The 19,327-nt window shown below is 38.9% G+C and overlaps 5 protein-coding genes across 7 annotated transcripts; 3 read left to right on the forward strand and 2 right to left on the reverse strand.

Annotated features, from left to right (window-relative positions):
* The first annotated feature begins 27 nt into the window (after positions 1-27).
* LOC106656121 (ATP synthase subunit delta, mitochondrial) lies at positions 28-1,236 on the forward strand. Its single transcript, XM_014376805.1, has 4 exons — positions 28-137; positions 364-487; positions 558-755; positions 990-1,236. The coding sequence occupies exons 2-4, from the start codon at positions 368-370 to the stop codon at positions 1,155-1,157; spliced, it is 486 nt and encodes a 161-aa protein (XP_014232291.1). The 5' UTR covers positions 28-137; positions 364-367; the 3' UTR covers positions 1,158-1,236.
* A 556-nt stretch (positions 1,237-1,792) lies between these two features.
* LOC106656031 (zinc finger and BTB domain-containing protein 24) lies at positions 1,793-5,909 on the reverse strand. Of its 2 annotated transcripts, none has more exons than XM_023463437.1 (5): positions 5,267-5,909; positions 4,547-4,770; positions 4,050-4,332; positions 3,547-3,733; positions 1,793-3,446 (listed from the first exon to the last, which is right to left on the reverse strand). In XM_023463437.1, exons 1-5 carry the CDS (start codon positions 5,575-5,577, stop codon positions 1,869-1,871), a joined length of 2,583 nt encoding a protein of 860 aa, XP_023319205.1. In that variant the 5' UTR covers positions 5,578-5,909; the 3' UTR covers positions 1,793-1,868. The 2 variants fall into 2 exon arrangements, with proteins under 2 accessions (XP_023319205.1, XP_014232139.1); XM_014376653.2 differs by lacking the exon at positions 5,267-5,909 and adding an exon at positions 4,852-4,980 and having other exon boundaries at positions 1,794-3,446.
* Positions 5,910-6,508: 599 nt separating this feature from the next.
* LOC106656032 (probable signal peptidase complex subunit 2) lies at positions 6,509-7,572 on the forward strand. Its single transcript, XM_014376654.2, has 3 exons — positions 6,509-6,655; positions 6,885-7,189; positions 7,273-7,572. Exons 1-3 carry the CDS (start codon positions 6,614-6,616, stop codon positions 7,514-7,516), a joined length of 591 nt encoding a protein of 196 aa, XP_014232140.1. The 5' UTR covers positions 6,509-6,613; the 3' UTR covers positions 7,517-7,572.
* Positions 7,573-8,020: 448 nt separating this feature from the next.
* Positions 8,021-9,137, forward strand: LOC106656315 (mitotic spindle assembly checkpoint protein MAD2A-like). The gene is made up of 3 exons (XM_014377224.2): positions 8,021-8,276; positions 8,345-8,707; positions 8,786-9,137. Exons 1-3 carry the CDS (start codon positions 8,204-8,206, stop codon positions 8,983-8,985), a joined length of 636 nt encoding a protein of 211 aa, XP_014232710.1. The 5' UTR covers positions 8,021-8,203; the 3' UTR covers positions 8,986-9,137.
* Positions 9,138-9,219: 82 nt separating this feature from the next.
* LOC106656314 (C3 and PZP-like alpha-2-macroglobulin domain-containing protein 8) lies at positions 9,220-17,541 on the reverse strand. 2 transcript variants are annotated; one of them, XM_014377222.2, is made up of 7 exons: positions 17,291-17,541; positions 12,535-12,671; positions 12,319-12,443; positions 12,086-12,225; positions 11,870-11,899; positions 10,023-10,285; positions 9,220-9,938 (listed from the first exon to the last, which is right to left on the reverse strand). In XM_014377222.2, the coding sequence occupies exons 1-7, from the start codon at positions 17,298-17,300 to the stop codon at positions 9,711-9,713; spliced, it is 933 nt and encodes a 310-aa protein (XP_014232708.1). In that variant the 5' UTR covers positions 17,301-17,541; the 3' UTR covers positions 9,220-9,710. The 2 variants fall into 2 exon arrangements, with proteins under 2 accessions (XP_014232708.1, XP_014232709.1); XM_014377223.2 differs by lacking the exon at positions 11,870-11,899 and having other exon boundaries at positions 17,291-17,537.
* Positions 17,542-19,327: the final 1,786 nt, after the last annotated feature.

Consider the following 19,327-nt stretch of genomic DNA (forward strand, 5'->3'; position numbering starts at 1 on the left):
TATAACCTAACGCTCGATAATCAAATCCGCGAGATTCGTCGCGTGACGCACGCGCAGCAGCGTTTCGAGCTCGCGACTTTCTGCTGCTAAGTCTACTTGGACATTTTTTGCAGCTTTCGTGAAAATATTTATCACCTGTGAGTAGCGAGCTGATTGTTTATTAAATTTATCAATATTTTTGACACATTATATGAATGATTTTCTCATGCTAGGTCTTAATGCTTGTCGCCTTTTTGCTTTTAATTTACACATTTCTTTGCAAACATCGAGTGAAATAATAAAACGAACAGAACCTGTGATGTAACATATCAAGCCGTATTATGATTGTGAAGTGCTAATATCTGTGTCAAATTAAATTTTCAGAAAAATGGCTGCTATCGCTCGCACCCTCAGGCCATTCTTGAGATGCACTCGCTCTCAAAAAAGATTCTATGCAGATGCACCCGCTGGTGATCAAATGAAATTCACGTTTGCTGGGGCAAACCAAGTATGTCTTCAGCTATTATTTTGTTCAAATGCTATGCATATCTCATACTAATGCATACATTTTCATTCAGGTATTTTATGATCAAGCTGCTGTCAAGCAAGTTGATGTACCCAGCTTCTCTGGTTCTTTTGGTATTTTGCCTAAGCATGTGCCCACCCTTGCTGTGTTGAAACCTGGAGTAGTCACAGTTTACGAACAAAATGGAGACACAAAAAAAATATTTGTCTCATCTGGAACAGTTACCATTAATGAGGATTCTAGTGTGCAGGTGAGTACATTTGCGTTGATTTCTTGAAAATTGGAACTTTTAAAATGCATATCTTTACAACTAATCAAAGTAATTTCTAACTACTGAATTTAAAGTTAAACTTTTAAATATAATTACATAGAAAATCAAATTTTAGTGGCCATATTTTTCAAAAAGTTTCTGTCATAAAAATATTTGTCAATCAATTACTGTTAAATCAAATCTCTTTATTAAAATATGCCCTATATCTTTTAGGTCCTCGCTGAAGAAGCACACCCATTAGAGTCATTAGATCGCTCTGCTGCTCAAGATATCCTCAGCAAAGCACAATCTCAACTAAATTCAGCATCGTCTGAAAAAGACAAAGCTGAAGCTGCCATCGCTGTTGAAGTTGCTGAGGCTATAGTTCAAGCTACAGCATAGATTCTTATTGTTGTACATTAATTATATTAATTATAAAAATGAAAGAAAATTAAATTACAAAAATGATTAGTTCATTAAATTTATCAGAGCATTATTTATTGCACTTCAACATTGTTTTGGTACACATTATTTTTTTTAAAACACATTTTTTTTCAACTCAATAAAGTCATTTTATTTTATTTTTCAACAGCCATAATCATCACTCTTTAAAACTTATTAATTAAACACATTAAAAGATCTATGTATAATTATTTTTTACATAAATCATTAAGATTACACTGATTTATGAATGTTGATGAACTTTTAAATTATTTATGAACTACATGGTAACGAGTGAAAGTTTAGATCAGCAAAAATGAAACACATACATCTTAAATTTTTAATAACGCTTCTCACCAATAGAGTTTGTCTAAAATATTAAGAATAAACTGTTAACAGTCAATATTTAATACTTAAATGTGTTAAATAAATTACTCTAATCAACAAAGAAACAAATAAAAATGAACAGTTTCTAACAATATTGTTTTTGTAACAGTTATAGATAAATTTACAAAAGCGATAAAAAATAAATTGAATTGCTTAATTCAATTTATGAATTAAAAATAATATTACAATAAGCATAAAATAACAATTAATATAACAAAATGTCAATAAGTACAATATAACTACTTAAAAATAAGTAACAAAATGATATTTTGTTGCTCTAAGACTTTAAATTCTTATTTCAGAATTATTTGCACAACACCCAGAATTGTTAGCACTTTTGCAACAAGTATTCAACACTTGTTGAAATTCTTGTAAATTTTTTATACATATAACAACACAGCATGAACTGCAACTTTTTTTATTATCGCAACAACATTTTTGTTTAAAAGTTGAAACTAAATCAGCTAAATTAACTTGAGATGGAAAACATGTTTTTGATTCCTGCATGTCTTGATTTGGCTTTTCTGGATGAGAACAATTTGTGCAATTGTTGTCATCACTATCACATTTACAATTTGAACACTTGCAAATTCCAGCATCAGCTGTAATTTCTTGCAGCATGTTTCTAGGACTTTCAACTTTATTCATATTGTTGGTTGAACTAATTTTGTTCATATATTTAGAAGAATCCATCATTATTTGAGGATTAATACTTGTAACATTTTTCGTATTCATTATATTATTTATTTGATTCATTTTGTTTAAAAGCCCAGGAGAATCCATAACAATTTGAGGATTAATATTTGTGACTTGTTCTAATTCTATCATATTGGCTGTTTTGATTGAGGTTTTTTGCTGTAAATCTGTCATTTGTAATGGATAAGGTTCTGGTCCCAGTAAATTGACAAGTGAATGAACTGCTGTAGGAAGTGCATTAGTTTCAGACCAAGTAGAATGAGTTTGTATGATCGGTAATTCTGTGGGCGTTAAGATTTTGTCAGGCAGTTGATTGGCAACAGCGTTAGCATCGATCCACGGCAATTGACGTTCTTCTTCAGTTGCTATAGCTAATTCCAGGGCATGGGATTCATTACTATTAATAAGATTACTATTCAAAGGTACTGAAATGTCTGGTATTTCAATGGTTTCTTTGAAAGTATCATTATTCCCGAAAGTGTACTGATCAAGATCATTAACTGTAAATTGATTAGTGTTTGAGGAATTCAAACTATTTTGTATTTGATTGCACATAGCATTATAAAACGATGTATCATTTTCTAAATATGACTCAATCTTTTTAATTTCTTCACTTTGTTTCTTTAAATCTTGCAGTGATAAAAGATTAGCTTCAGATAGTGTTGATGAAGTATCTTTTATACTATTATCAAGCAGGAGACTCTGCGACGAAAGCATTATGTTATTTTCCTCGATTTTATCCACTACATTTGATCCAATTGCTTGATCTTGGAGTTCATTGAATAATTTTAATTGCTCATTAATATCACTTTCACTGAAATTATCAATTATCGTTTGGCTATCATTACTATTGTTCATGAGTTTATCATTTAAATTGTCAAATAAATTATTAGGATCAGTGGTTTCTTGACGACGTGAAATGTCCATCAACGAATTGTCATGTTCATTACTAAGAATACTTTGTGTTTGAATGCCCGTAAAGTTTTCTGATGCGTGAATATTCGAGTTTTGTTCACATGGTTCCATTGGTGAATAAAAAACTAGTGTCACAGGTGCCTCATTTGACTGTTGACCAATTATATTCATTTTATCCATCTTTTTAGATATATCCGTACTTTCAGATGTATTCATATTTTGGTTTACATTTGCAGTCTTTTTATCTTCAGTCTAAAAACAAAATAAAAAATAAATTATTCTTTGCTTACAAGTTACAAAAATTTAGTAACTTATTTATATTCATTACAGTAAATTATAAAATTATACATACGTTGCTGTCTGATTGTGATAGTTTCTCGTGCGTTTTCATGTGATTTTTTAAACTGTGAGGTGTAGTAAAACATCGATTGCAATTATTAAACATACATAAATAAGGCCGTTCCCCAGTGTGTGTGCGTTTGTGTGTTTTCAAGTGGTGTGAAGCTGTGAAAGATTTTCCACAACCATTTTCTTGACACCTTAAAATAGAAAATTCGACCAAGATAGTATTAAATACAAAGATAGTTTTATGAAATATTATTAAAGTGTGTTCAGACAACGCAAACTTTTGTTGAAATTGTTTTCATTGTGTGGCATTTTGTAATCTCATTACCAAATGTCATATTTTATCATGACTGTTTTACTTCAATGTTCAAATCAAATTATCTTTCAATAAAAGTATTTGCCTTGTTCATTATAATTTTTAAATTTTAAGTACAATTACTTAAACATGCATCTACGTATTGCTAACTAAATTTGAATATATGTAAAAAGTTTGCACAATGCTAAACCTACTTGTAAGGTCTTTCTTGTGTATGAGTTCTGACATGCTTCTTGAGATCACTTAATGTTGTGAAAAATTTTAAGCAATTGATTTCTTCGCAGTTAAAAGTATTACCACTATGAAGTCTTTGATGAGCCTTCAGTCTATAGAGAGTGTTAAATGCTTTGACACAACCACTAACATTACATTCAAAAGGTCGAAGTTTTGTATGTACTCTAATATGTATTTTGAGACTGTATGAAGTTAAAAATGCCTTGCCACAGCTTGGATCAGAACATTTGAATCGATATTCACCTGAAAATAAGGAACAAAATATTGGACTTATAAAGTATGTTACTTAAATAATTAAAATAGAGAATTGCTTTATTGTTTTTACAGTAAGGTGTAAGTGAACTATGAAATATTTCAGTCCACTCACCAAACTTTTAATCCTTTGTAAGCACAAAAATATAATTTTAAGATCATTATTTAGTATAACTCTGGTTGTAAAATTGTTTAAAAGTCATACCTTTATGGGTTTTCATATGTGTTCTCAAATTTCCCACTGTGCTATATGTTCTTGTACATCCATCATAGGCACAAGTATATCTGCTAATATGTTTTTGATTGGTATTTGGATCTGTGGTTTCAATTGTGATGACAGCATGGGATGGATCCTCAGGCATGTTGTCATTATTACCAGGATGTATCCTCATGTATATTTGGTCTTGACTAATAGTGTGATGAATATATCTAAAAGAACAAATGATGTTTAGAATACTTGTATGAAATATTGCAGTATAGATAAAGAATTTGTTGCTCGTTCTAACGCACTTTTGACTATGCACGTAGGCGAAAATTTGAAATTAGAAAAAGCTCAAACGAGTGGAGCAGAAAATTTCGCGAAAACTTTCGATTGAGTAAAAGAGTGAGAGTGAGTTATATTATATCAGCGCGAGGCCTAAGATCGTGCAGAAAATATGTATATGCGATAGAGGCTACGGAAATAAACACGACGGCCTCTCTCTCTCTCTCTTTCTTTCTCTCACTCATCGCACGCGTTCTCTGGCTCATCTATTGCTCCACCTACGCGTTATATACGTGAAAAAGCGAATATTATGACGATCGCTCCCCTGCGACGCCGTTTTACTTAACACCTAAGTATAGCACCGCGAGAAGACGCGAATAAATACCAAAACGATGTATCAGTGGCTATGTAGCTGCGAGAAGAACGCACGCTCGTGCTTACCCGGTATTCATGTTGTTGTCGTCGTCGTCGTCAGCGCCTTGCAAGCTCGCGGCGAACGAGGCGGCCGTCGCATCGTCGCAATAATCGTCGTCCTCGTTGTTGTCGTCGTCGCGGTGGAGGCGCGCCGTCGTCGTCGCCACCGATGCTGCTCCATTACGACGCCGATCGGCGCTATTATCGTGCCCGTAGAACTCGACGAAGCTCGGCAAGTGATCGAAGCCCGTCGAGTCGTCCGCGGCGTAGCTCAACTCGAGTGTGCCGTCCACCTCGTCCTTGATGCCGTTGCCGAACTTGATGTTCCAGGTAGTCATGATCTTTTCGCGAGACTGCAGCGAATCCGTGGGTGCGTGTGACGACCGATCGGTATGTAGACTGCGTCGAAGATCGCGAGATCTCGAGATCGTGACTGCTAATACGTAGGCGTCCACGATACGAGAGTAATTTCGAGGCTCGCGAATGTGCTATCGTTCAGGCACTGCACAACAACGAGCGTCTGCTATCGCGATTCTTGCGGGCCTACTTCTTCGCAGTGTTGCTCGCCTTTCGTCTATATCGTCGTCTATATCTTCGCCTCTCGTGCACGAGCAAGCAACAAGCAGACGCACTCACACACCGACTTGACGCGAGTCGCACGTATACACTCTGACTGCACCAACACGATAGCTATGAACGTGAATTATCTGGAAAATTTTTTGGAGCCTATATGTAGGCGTTACCAACCTGCCGAGTTTGCATAATCGAGCTAACTTGCTGGCAAATGGCAATTGACAATTGCAAAAAATCAACGATCGCTTCTAGTGGCTGCACTGCATCGTTACAGATACGATTGTCCCTTGATTTCAATTTTTATTTGTTGCTTACGTCGAGATGATGTTTTGCTGCGACTTTGTTTATTTGATTGTTTGTTAGCGATCGAATTGATAACATGGGCGCGTCGACGCAATAAACACGTCTGCATTGCATCACATCTTTTGGACAAAGTTCGATGATATTTAATTACTGTCAGCAATGATGTCAAATTCTAAATTAAAAACAAATTCTTTGCTCAATTTCAAGATGCATGTTAGTCAAAGTTATTTTTCAAGTCAGTGCGTGGCATATTCATATTTTACAATGAGGCAAATGAGCTATGCAAATTTGAACCTTTGGAGATTGAAGAGAGGGGGAGGAAGTTTAGACTAGATTTTGCGAACGAGCATGAGACCGTCAATGAGCAATATATGGGCGCGTTTTCTGACGACCAATTTGCGCCGGCCACGAAAACACAACAGCTATATGTCGAGCGAACTTAACCTGTTCTTATTGTTATCAGTTTAATATTAATCGCTAAGTATTCAACAGCACAATATGTCATCGAAAAAAGAGCAAAAAGATAGTAATGATCCGGCGGTGAGTACAAACAATGCAACGACGCTGCACAGCCAAATATTATAATGCACAGTGAATAATCGAATGTAGTTAGCTTTTGAAAAATATTGAGAGAATTAAATGAAACTTTGTTACCTGCGTGAGTGCTTTGCTTTCTAAAGTGCTCCAGATGATAAAATGACGAAAAGAAATTATACTTTATTTCAAGATCAGTTTCAATAGAAAAATTTGATAAAATTTTATCTTACAGATAATCAAAGTCAATAAATGGGACGGATCAGCTGTTAAAATTGCCCTAGATGATGTTGTTAAAAACATCTTGACCAAAAAATACAATTATACGGAAAATTTCGCTCTCCTCGATGGCAGATTAGCTCTATGTGGAGTTGCAGTTTTGGTTGCTGCTATAGCTTTAGTTTGGGACTATTTCCATCCTTTCCCTCAATCAAAGCCAGTGTTGGTTGTATGTGTCACCCTTTACTTTATTCTCATGGGAATATTGACTCTTTATACCACGCATAAAGAGAAAGGCATTTTTGTTGTTGCTATTCAAAGGTTTGAACATTTTCATTACAGTAATACCTACAGTTGCTCATTATATGTTAACTGATTCTCATAATGGTTTAAATATTTTACAGGGATCCTACAGGGTTTGATCCAGATTTGGTTTGGGAAGCAAGCTCATATTTAAAAAAATATGATGACAAATACACTTTAGAACTGTCAGTTAAAGACGATGCAACTGGAATTACCAATGAGACATCGGTCACTAGATCTGTTGCAAATTTCATAGATATAAATGGAGTTGTCATTCCAGAATTAGTTGAGGCTGTGGTAGCAAAAATGATTGATAGTTTGAGTAAACAGCGTAAAGAAAAATGAGAAAAGTGTATAAATGAATTATATTTAAGATAAAGTTTCCAACTATTTGTTAAAAAAAATATTTTTAAAATAAAAATACTTCAGTATTAATATTTCAAATAATTTTGAAATTCATTAAATCTAACACTTAAAAAATGAACATTTAACAATATTAGTTTTTTAATGATAAAGAAATCATTCATATTTATGTGAGCACTTTTTTCATAAATGTTTTATTGGCTCAGAAGTGAAAGCTGGAACTTTCATTTCTATTGTCAAAATAAACTCATCCCCATCATTGATTTTACATTTCTATTTGATTTTCATGACTATATTAAAATCCTTCAATTCTTCAAACTTTCAAATTTAAAAATATTAAAAAGTTCATGCAATTATTTTGCAAAAGTATCAACTGTGAAGTTCATATGAATTTAGAATGTCGCGTAATTGTGAACGAAGCTTAAAAAGATTCGTCGCCAATTGGCCAATGCCAATTCTACTGCTAGCCAATCCAGTAGATTATCCTCAAAATCAGCTGCCAAAATTGCAAGGCTATTGGTAAATTTCAAATTCAGGGATAACGAATAGCATTAATATACATAACCTTGTTGAATTTGCGAATACCGGTGGACTGTGCGAAAACTGTTGAATTGTATAAGTAGGCTAATAATTTTAACTGTCTTCTTGTTAATATTTTAATTTTTAATCATGTCGGAAACTCAACAAAAAACACAATGTATTACTCTGAAAGGATCAGCAGAACTGGTCAAGGAATATCTTCGTAAGTCTGGATTTTGAAAACTATACGTTATTTTTACTGAAAACTAACTAATTGTTATTATTTATCAGTGTATGGCATCAACAATATTTTGTATCAAAGAGGAATTTATCCTCCTGAGACTTTTGAGACAAAGGACCACTTTGGTTTGTGTATTCTTATGTCCGTGGATCCGAAAATCGTTGAATTTTTCAAGGTAGTTCTGGGTCAAATTGAAGAGTGGCTTTTGCAAAGAAAAGTGGAAAGAGTTTCCCTGGTCATATCTCAAGTTAAAACTAAAGAAGTTTTAGAAAAGTGGGACTTCAAAGTAGATTATGAGAATGGTGAAATTGATGCCAAAACAATTATTAAAAACGAGATAATGCCAGAAGTAGGAAAAAAAGATTTAAAAACAATTCAAAAAGAAATCAGAGAAGTTATACGACAAATTACAGGTAAAATGCCTTATAATTGATTTAATATGCAATGATTTATACACTTGCTTTTGCTAATGCCTACTTATTTAATTGCAGCAACCGTAAGTTTCTTACCACTTTTAGACTGTTTATGTTCGTTTGATATATTGACTTACACAAAATCTGACTGTGATATTCCAAATGAATGGGACGAGACAAGTCCAGTTTTCATAGCCAACAGTCAAGAGGTACAGCTTCGAACATTTTCTACATCCTTACATAAAATGCAGACAATCGTCAGTTACAAAAATACGTAATCTGTGAAAAAATTAATTAACTTGTAGAATCTTAAGATGAACCAAAGTATTTTTTTATTGTACTCACTAATTTGCACTAATTGATTTTGAATTCTAACATTATAACCGATTTTTTTAATGGTCAATACACGACTCAGTTTTTATAAAAAATAGTCTCATTTTGTTTTTAATACCTTTCTTTGTCTACAAAACATGTATGGTATCAAATATATCAAATGAAAAAAAACAAGGAGCAATTTGGAAGATTATATTTTTTTATTTTGAAGCTGAAAGAGCATCATTTGATTGGGTACATATTTTAATACAAAGCTTTGTGCATTTACAGTCATTGCAAGACTCTTAAAACTAAATACTTTCTGTTACATAATGTAATGTATACAATTTTCTTCATACTTTTGCTTCAAAATCAGACCTTATTACATTAAATAGCAACACTTTGAGATTCTGAAATATTTGAGAATTAACAGATCACATAAAGAGAAAAAACTAACGAGTACAATCCATAGTACTTATCACTTATTTTCATTGACATCGAAATGCAATTTTCAAAACGATCGATACTTCAATTACTTACATATAAAAAAGTGTAATAAACGAAATCGACTACAAATATATAATGCGGCGGGCGCGCGTGTGCATGTGGTTCGATTATAAAGCTGCATTCTGCATAATATAATCCGAGATTACGAATCGCGCATGTGGGGATATTTTTGCTCGGAGACAATTTAGCTAGTCAGGATCTCGAACTCCTGGAAGGAGACCTCCTGGCCGCCGAACGGTATGTAGAGCACGCCGTGGGACGGCTGGACCTTGCCGGGGGTCAGGGTGCCCTCGTGATTGACGCGTCCGCTGAAGAGCGGCTCGCCTTCCTCGGTGTGGCCGCAGGGCACGGCGTTCGGGGGAATGTTGTCGGCGCTCGCTGGTACCCAGATTCCCGAGCAGTTGCACAAAACCTGCAATCACCCATTACAATTACCAACGGAAGTTCATCGTAATTATGAAAGTAAAAAAAGAGAAATGATTTATCATGCGCCAACCTGATATTCGGTTTTGGCGTGCTCCTCGCCGCCCCAAGCGACGTAGCAGACTCCGTGTCCGGGCACGACCTTGCCGGGGATGAGGGCACCCTCGTGCTCGGCCCGACCGACGTAGAGAGCCTCGTCGCCGTCCTGACCGGCCAACACCGCGTTATCCGGTATGGCTCCGGCTTGTGCGTCGCACCAACAGGTGCCGGTGGCGGCGTTGCCGACCTGATAGTCAGCCGGGGCCGATGGCGCTGGATCCGCAGCAGAGTTCGGATCTGGAAGAGACGACACGAGTTTCGATTAATTATTGTTTGGAGCAGCTGACGAGAATCAAAACGTGTCCGGAATGATCGGTGTTGTTAATAAACCAGAGTTGCACGCACACATAAGTTATTGTTATTATACATAAATCGACATCGTGTAGCGTTCAGAAATGACGATTTCAAAATGACTATTTAATAAAACACACATGGACTAGAAGCGGAAACGAGCTCTTAGCGCTTTACGTGCACTTTTTCTCTACGGCCATAAAAGCGGCCAACTGCTGTACTGTAGCTTGGTAACAAAGAAATTGCGGAAGGACTTGCAAGCGGAAATTGCCCGAACTCGTGCTTGTATACGAGCTACACTTGAAAAAAGCTTCGAGATCTTAAGCTCGCTCGCTGAAAATACCAATCGAATCATAGGTATTTTCAGAAAAGTATACTTTTTTCATAATATACATTCTTGCATTTATAAACAGTAATTGCATCTTAAAAATTTACTCGACGCGTTTACGATGCTGTTTGCTGCGAATTTGATATCGCTGAAACAAGAGTAACGGTTTTTTTTGTGCATTTGCTTCTCGTCTGTAATTTTCTCTGCCAATAGAGACCGAAGGTGAAAAAATAAATAATTGCAGTAGATTACGCGATACTGTATGTTTAAAGACTAGGAACATGTGCACGACCAACACCACAGTTGAGACATAGAAAGTGACGAATCTACATGATTTCGTCGATTATTATCTGGAAATTGGCATCGATTATTGGGATCCGGACGAGACAAGGCTATTTAAGTCTAAAATCGTCAACGAGAAAAAAAAAGATTAAATATTGATTTCGATTAGAGCAGCGTCATCGTTGGTACACGTGTGCAAACTATGCGACGAATAATTTTAGCCAAAACGCTATGCAACGTTAAATTACAACCTGTCACTTTTGGTTGTATTGGTAAACACAGATGCCTGTTAGGTTTTTATTACGTGTATAACTAAGGATTATGCAGTGTTGATTTCAATAATGAATCGTAATTGCGCTCGTGCTATATAAATTCAGATCTAGATACATAAAACAACGAAACTCTTATATCTCGTAGCAGTTACAAGACATATCAAAATTGTCCACACACTTGTAAAGGTGATATTTGCCTTTCTTTTTTTTTCAATACTCGATTTTTGACACAGCTAGTAAAAGTATATAATTTCGTACATAAAAAAAATTATATAATCAGTTCGAAAGTAAAGGAGGAAAAAGTACGTATTCGCGCGTTAATCTTCACGTGAACATGTGTCGCGAGATAATGCATTATCTCAACATTTGAGTTTAACATTTACATGTATGTAACTCGGGGGGAATTCAAAACAATTTCACAAACGTAAAAAAAAATCGTACCATTGAAAAGTTTAAAATTTGTCGAGCGAAAATACGACGTCGAAAAAGTGCGTTGGAAAATTAATGCAAGGAAAGCACGCTAAACAGGTACAACTCGCAACACAACAAATGAAAACAAATTAGAGACGAGGTGCGAGAAAACAAAGTCCTATTATTTTGCGTACTGGTGCACAACAAACACATAAGATTTTGTTCATCAACCCATACCCGTGTACCGGGATTCGCCGATGCATCTCTCTGCGATTTGTTTTTTTGATTACGTCGACGTTGCCGATCCGTTACACGAATGAAAAAATTCGTGCACACACGAGCGTGATGATCCATCCATTTGTCGAAGTTAAAACAAATATTGTAAATCGGCTGTATATATACGATGTTTACCGAGTGTTTAATTTTAAAGCGCGTCGAACTGTGATACATTACCTTCGATGAGCCATTCGCCACCTGTTCCCCAGCCGGTGCAAACGCCCAGGTGAGTCGGTTGGAAGCCGTCCGGATCGACGTAGCTCATAAACGGCTCGGGCTCGTTCTCCTTGCCTACGGTCAGGTAGCCGGCGTTCCATCTGCGCAACAACGATTTTTATCGATCTCAATGATAGGCCGTTATAAATTCGATCGATCGATCGAATGCATTATAATGACGATAATTCAAGTACCTTATCCAGAAGCCGCGAAACTCGTCGCCTGACAAGATATCGGGAGTGTCGACTTCGCTGACGTCGGGTTTCGTCCGGTTTTTTCGAATAACCGATTTGCTGTTCTTCCAACCACCGATGAAGATCTGTTTTTTGGGACAATAAGCAATCGCCATTGAGTAAAAATAAACGAATGCTAAGGAGAAATAGCTGTAATATATTAATGAGCGAGTTTACCTCCCACATAGGATCGGACTCGGCTGGACTAGTAGTGAGGGCGACATGACAGTCGTGAGGTGCTTTGACGCGAAATTGAATCTGTCCACCGCTCAGAGGGTAGAACTGGTATTCCAATTTGTCTTCCGTTGTCAGTGCTGAAAACGAATCGCCACAAATAAGCCGTCATCGTTCAAGCACGTGTATACTTCCTTTATTCCTCTCTTTTCGAATGGCAAACAACAACGACGACGACGACGACGGCCTCGTGAACGATAATAATTGTTCAAAAAAAAAAAAAAAGAGAAACAGAGGAAGAAGAAGAAGAGCTTTGCGCTGAGATTATTATACGTATACGGCGCATTATACGCTTCTGCGGAGAGAAGCTCGTCGCGCATTTATATGTGTATACGCACGTTGCGGCCTTGTAGCCATTGCATTGCTCTCGAACTTTGGCCGGTTATACATGCGTGCGCGGACGATATGTGCAGCTACGTAGCAGCAGCAGCAGCAGCTCTCTCGACCCATTCGAAATATGCGACGGGGAAAAAGCGTTAAACCTGAAATACCTGATCGGCGAGGCGCAGAGCCAGGCGCGCAACGATAATCGCCAACGATGCGTATATATATCACGCGCGCGCGCATGATATCATCCTGCCTCTTTCGCCTTTCTTTTTCTCTTCGACGACGCGAACGCGGAAAGTCATCGTCAACGTCGTCGTCGTCGTCGTCGTCGTCGTCGTTGTTGAGCTCTCCGAAAGCTCGTTATATGCCTTAAATACGAGTATATAATTCAGTAAAACGATGCGTATCAAATCGAGCCCGCTGCTGATTATCGCGCGCGAATATAACATACACACATTTGCACTCTTTGTCGAGATTAGCGGCTTGACAGGTGGCATGATCGGCTACTGACCTTCGCGCGGGGCCAATATGCCATATTATACATTATACAAAATTCATCGACGTTTCTCACGAGGAAAATCGTTAAAGCACAAATTCGTGCGGATGACATTCGGAATAACCCCTGTGAACGACGTCTTATTGTCGTAAGTATATGTACGACTTGGCTCTGAGTAATATGTGTATATGTGTGTGTATATCTTTCGGCCTCGATCTACATCGGATTGGACAGCTCCGCTTAAGATCTATCCAGGACGCCGGGCATTTTTGCTGCCTCATTATTGCTATTTTACAAGTACTGAACTCTGTTATTATAAGCTATATACATAATGTACGCGACGCATGCTATGTACCATTGACTACACACAAACACACTCACACACATTACACGTGCAATGTTTTTTTACTCCTTTTAAATTGATCCATACTCGCGCATAAATTGCACTTCTTTATCTCTCTTTCTCTCCGCGCCATGCATTTATGTACTCGCGGACGCGAGATCGTATCAAACGTTTCGAGGTATTTCGTACGTCTATACGAACTTTGAACTATGCGATAAAAAGTCCCGTGAACAGCCTTGCTTGGAGGAGAAAAAAAATCGTAGGTATATAAAACGACGAAGCCTTCAATCGCGGATGATCCCGATGTTTGAGTTCTATTTTGAACGATCTTGAATCAATAGAGTTTTTAAAACGTCTCGTTAACTTCAAGAGCAATTATCGCGTTCATAAAAAATAATACTCGTGGCAATCGTTCGCACGCGCCTCTCGCGTCAACCTTTGTACGCACGAGATTCGCCCGAGCGATGTGGATAAAGATGAGCTATTTTAAACGTAATATCGTCGGACCGGCCGGTGGCGCGAGCTCGTTGGCCGCACCCGATTTTCCCCGTCGCTCTTACATGCGTCAAACGAAAAAACTGCTCGCCTATAATACTTCGCGATGATTGCCGCGTATTGTGTAGCTTTTAAAGCTACTGATGGCCTTGAGAGGAAACGCACGAAAAGGAGAATAAGAGCGAAGACGAAGAAAAAAAACGAATCGGCCTCGTGTATACGTCTGCTTGGTACATCAATCATCGAAAAATCGAACGAGTGCGCGCCTGACTCATCGCGGCGTTTTTAGATATGTATCTTCGCGCAGGCCGACATAGAATTGTTTTCCCGGCACATACGAGAGCGATATGGATCTTCGTGAACTGCAGCACTTGCCGCGTCTGCTGCTTGTGTCTAGAAGAAAAACAAAGCAACTTAAGTGCATTCGAATGGCGTCCGCGAGATTCTTCCTTTTTTCTTTATTTTTTCATCTTCTCGTTCGAGTCTTGGGTAAAACGAGTCAACGACGGCGCGTGCGTCTCTACTTGGAAATTCTTTGCACAATAATGCATGTAGTTTTTTGTTAAAATATATAATATATACATTTTTACATCGAGGCTGTTGTTTTGCTGTTTTTTTGTTACAGAGCTACTCTCTCGGTATCATTAATTTCACAAGAGCAAGGCGAGAGCTACTTTTTTTCATTTTCTCAGCCACGGGAAAGAGATATTATACATAATGTACAAAAACGTTCGGAACGACAATACGCAGTAACATGACACATCGAATGTAAACAAAACGACTTATTCCTGCGTCGAAAATCTAAACGCGTAACGATACGAAAGGTGCATAATGCATATCGAAATGCAAGGAGGGGTGGTTGTTAAAAAAAAAAAGCACATACGTATACGTAAATGGGCGCTGGGTAACAGGATATATTGGATACTCTTATACTTGTGGGACGCTGGCTATATTATACATAAGTGCGCGCGAAAGACCGAACATCCTTTTTCTTTCTCTCTCTCTCTCTCTCTTTCTCGCTCGCTGCATTCACGGCACGGATTTATACAGGCTTTTTCGATTTTTCATACGCGACGTCGACTATCGCGACACGAAAAATTTATCGACCGATGCAGCAGCAGTTGTGCGCTACCACGAACGCTCGTCCAAATTCTTGAATTTAAAATTTTGCGCGATCCAGCTCGAGTATACGCGCCACGTCGTTGCGGGGGCCACTTTCGCGTTTCGGAGCGGCTTAAAGTTTATACGTATATCCAAGCTCCAGGGTTTATTTTTACACGTGTTTAAGATGTAATAATAATATACGTAGGCCGTGCGTACGGAGCTGCACGATATTTCTTAGATTCAAGTTCCCGAGATTTCGCTCAAATTCAGAAGAGACTCGCGCGCATTACGACTCGCTCGATGCGGCATGATTACATTCGAGTTTCTGGCACGGGTGGGATCGATTGTCTTGCTCGTAAAAGCTCGCGCTCGCACCGACGCGGAACTAGGTTAAACTCGAGATGAAAAAAATACTCAAATAATCCCAGCAAAACTATCGTCCTCGATTGCTTTGTTTACAGAAAGTCGTGAAAATCGCAGTTTATTCATTTTTCCGCTGGGAATTAATCCGCTCGATCGATTTTCCGTAAACCAGGACACGCTCTGAAATATATACACGCGTCGAGACGTTCGAAGGAACTGCAGGAAATCGAGCGGCCAAGTACACACCCGCGTTAGAAGACGAATAGAAAGTGCATAATAGCGCTTCTAGACTGGGCGAAAATGACTCACGATTTGCTCACTTGCCGGCTTACACCGTCGAGACTTAGATACGTACTGCTAAGTGTATATAGGACGCGTATTTTTGAATTATGACGTCGTTTTTCTATTACGAGTATAATGCGCTGTGGTGACGATATCACACGAGTAGCGCACATATTATTCGCGCGATGCGTCGAGTGCATTTTTGAAGCGCAACGCGTGCAAGTGAATTCACGAGACTCGGCCCTCCGGGAAAAAAGTCCCGTTAAGCGTTCACCGGTTCGTACGGTGTATATACACTTCTGCGTTGGCAGTTTTCTTCTGCTTCGATAAGTCTCGGCGTTTCGCGATATATACGTATACGCGAGTGCGACTCGAGTCATTCGTCAATTTTTGTAAAATATAAAAATGAAAAACAAGCGGCTGAATAACACGATCCGTGGTGACCTTCGTGCGAACGAGCTTTGCTCCAGTTTGGCGAGGATGATGATTCGAAACATGGCGTGAACCGAGTACAGAGTGCGCTCGCACGCACACGTCGTACACGTGTATATAATAATTGTTTTAACAATGCCAATCATGCAGTTGTAAAACAGATTATTATTATTAGAGCACAAGGTAACCATCGGTTGTGTCGGGATTTTACAGCTGTCGTTGAGGGCACGCGACGCGACGCTATATATTTACGACCCAAGACTCGCCGTCTATCGAGTCAAGTACGAAAAATATGTAACTGAAAATTCCTAGGCCGATCCCTATACATTGTCGCGAGACTCGGTATTACATGTCGTACATACAGGTGCCATCGTTAATGATCGATTCTCGATTGTTTTGATAATCCAGACGCGATAGTGTCGCCTAAGCTCGCAATGTCGCACACAAGCATAGAGCAGTCAATATTTAAATACCAATGGAAATATTTTCCTCGACACCACTGTTTATCAACGTAGGCGCAGAGATTTAATAACACGCGTTATTATTATTTTAAAAACATGGACAGAGCGCGACGACGTGTATAGATACCCGATAGTGCAGCGAATGCCGATGAGGTGTAATATCAGATACGCGACACGCACATATCTACACATACATATACACACGAGGGAGTGTTCGACTCGCTGCTGCATCTACGCAACGCACACACGAGAGTGAGAGAGAGAGAGAGAGAGAGGTGTAGGCACGAATTGCAAATCATCTATAAATACCGGTAAGCGTCGATCGGCCGGACGAGCGTCGAAAGAAGAAAAAAAAACAGAGAGGAAAACAATCCTAATCACTGGCGATATACTCACAGATAGCCATCTCGAGCGGAGAAAATCTTGACAAAACACCGAAGAGGGACACGGAGCGAACGGAGAACGAGAGAGGAGAACAAAAAGTACTATTAGCGAGAGAGAAGAGGAGCTTCAGTACGGAACGACGGGCACTTCCTGACTGGCATCGGCGGCGCACGAGACGACGTCGACGACGACGACTACGACGACTCCTCGCCGTCCGAGCTAGAACACACTATACATAGGACGCTACGATACATACATACATTACGTGTGTTGTACTCTCTACCTATGTATACACAAACACGGACCGCATCTGTGTGCGCTCGGCTACTGTACGTGCCGATCTATGTGTGGTACACGGTACGCACAGACACCGACGCGAATATTCGCGTTATTCGCGCAGTATACATAACACAGCGTGTATACGTATACAGTAGTCGTATACGTGATTCAGCCGCTGCGGATCTTTTTCTATCTTTTTCCAGCTTCGGAGCATGCATCGGATTGTGTATATACCTCGAGTGGCGTATTATGCGCAGCGTGTGTCGCTTCGAAATTTGCGAATATTTTTGGCCGCTGTATGCTCTTTATTGCGTGCGCTGACGCTCTGACTTTCTTTAGCCAATCGCTGAGTTATACCGACACAGCTTAAATATTCGAATGTTTTATTAAATCACCGGGATGTAATAATCGATCGTGCCTGGTGTGATTGTGTGTGTGTGCCAATCATTCAATCCGAGAGCTTGCGATAAATCTCGATGCTACAATTTTATTCGAGTCATTTTTTTATTGTCGACTCGGTCGGTGCAAACTCGAGCTCTATACCTAATGGCAATCGAATTTTTATCACTTAGCCGGTCAAATTTATGCTTTCCATTTGAATTTGCGTCGCGTGAGTCAGTGCATCTAATGAAAATAGAGGAGCGACTCGATGATTATTCATGAATCGAGTAGACTGCGATAATTCGTCGCGCGACCGACGTAGGAACAAAACTAGCTGACATATCGTCTGTAAAAGGAAGAAAAACAGATCGAGAGATCGAGTTCAAGAGCACGAAAAAAAATCGACGTAATATATATCTTATGAATGAAAAATTAACAAATTTTATCGCCCGCATTATTAACAAATTTTCCACATTTTGAAACACGAAACGATATTTTTGGCGTCCATTATCAAGCTCGCCACTCGGGGCGTACGCAATTTTATCGATCAGCCCGCGTAATCGTTCTCTTTTCCCTCATTTGTATCCGAATGTTATAGAAAAATAATATTTGAAAATGAAAAATTTGTCTTATTTGCGACGTATTTATGAGGAATTCGAAATACTTAGGTAGAAGGTGCAATTGAAAAAAATGTCGAGCGATCGTATCGTCAAAACAAAATCTGTGGATGATACCGATCTCTCGAGGAGAGATTATTGCACACTTGTCTGTCTGTCGACGAAGTTTATTTTTAGCAGTCGCGATCCCCAAAGTACTAAAAATTCCATAATTGCGCGTACGTATCGAGCAGCGATGCGTGCACTTTTATCGATGTAATTAGCGAGCTTTATTTGTGCTCGAAGTATATATTGGCGGAACTCGTCCCGTAGGTCGCGCAGCGATCACATTGAGATTGCAATATTAATCGGTATTTTCTCGAAGAGCCGCAAACACATGTGTGGGCGGCGGCATCGCAGCAGTCAGCATGGAAAAAGCTCAGGACGAAGGTAGGTAGGTCGCCGTCGACGTGCGGATCGAGCTTGAGCCCGTGGACCACCAGATGTCGACGCATGGTGGTCGCGTTGCGCTCGTCAAACACGTGACCGAAAAGCTGCTGCTGCTGCTGCGCATCTTCGAGCTTTTCCCGTATATACTCGGATAATCTAATCGCAGAGTTCGTACACGGGTTCATTAATGCCGTTGCAGCTTCGAACAGCAACTTTCACGCTTTTAAATTGCATCGTTATATTGTTATCGTTCTCGATGCGCTAAGGGGGAAAATCACAAGGCGGTTTCGAGAGAGGCGAGAGCGCGACTTTTTGTGTTGGAGCTCTATGTGCTGTGTGCGTG

Source organism: Trichogramma pretiosum, unplaced genomic scaffold, assembly GCF_000599845.2.
Source record: "Trichogramma pretiosum strain Unisexual culture from Peru unplaced genomic scaffold, Tpre_2.0 scaffold72, whole genome shotgun sequence".
NCBI lineage: Eukaryota > Metazoa > Arthropoda > Insecta > Hymenoptera > Trichogrammatidae > Trichogramma > Trichogramma pretiosum.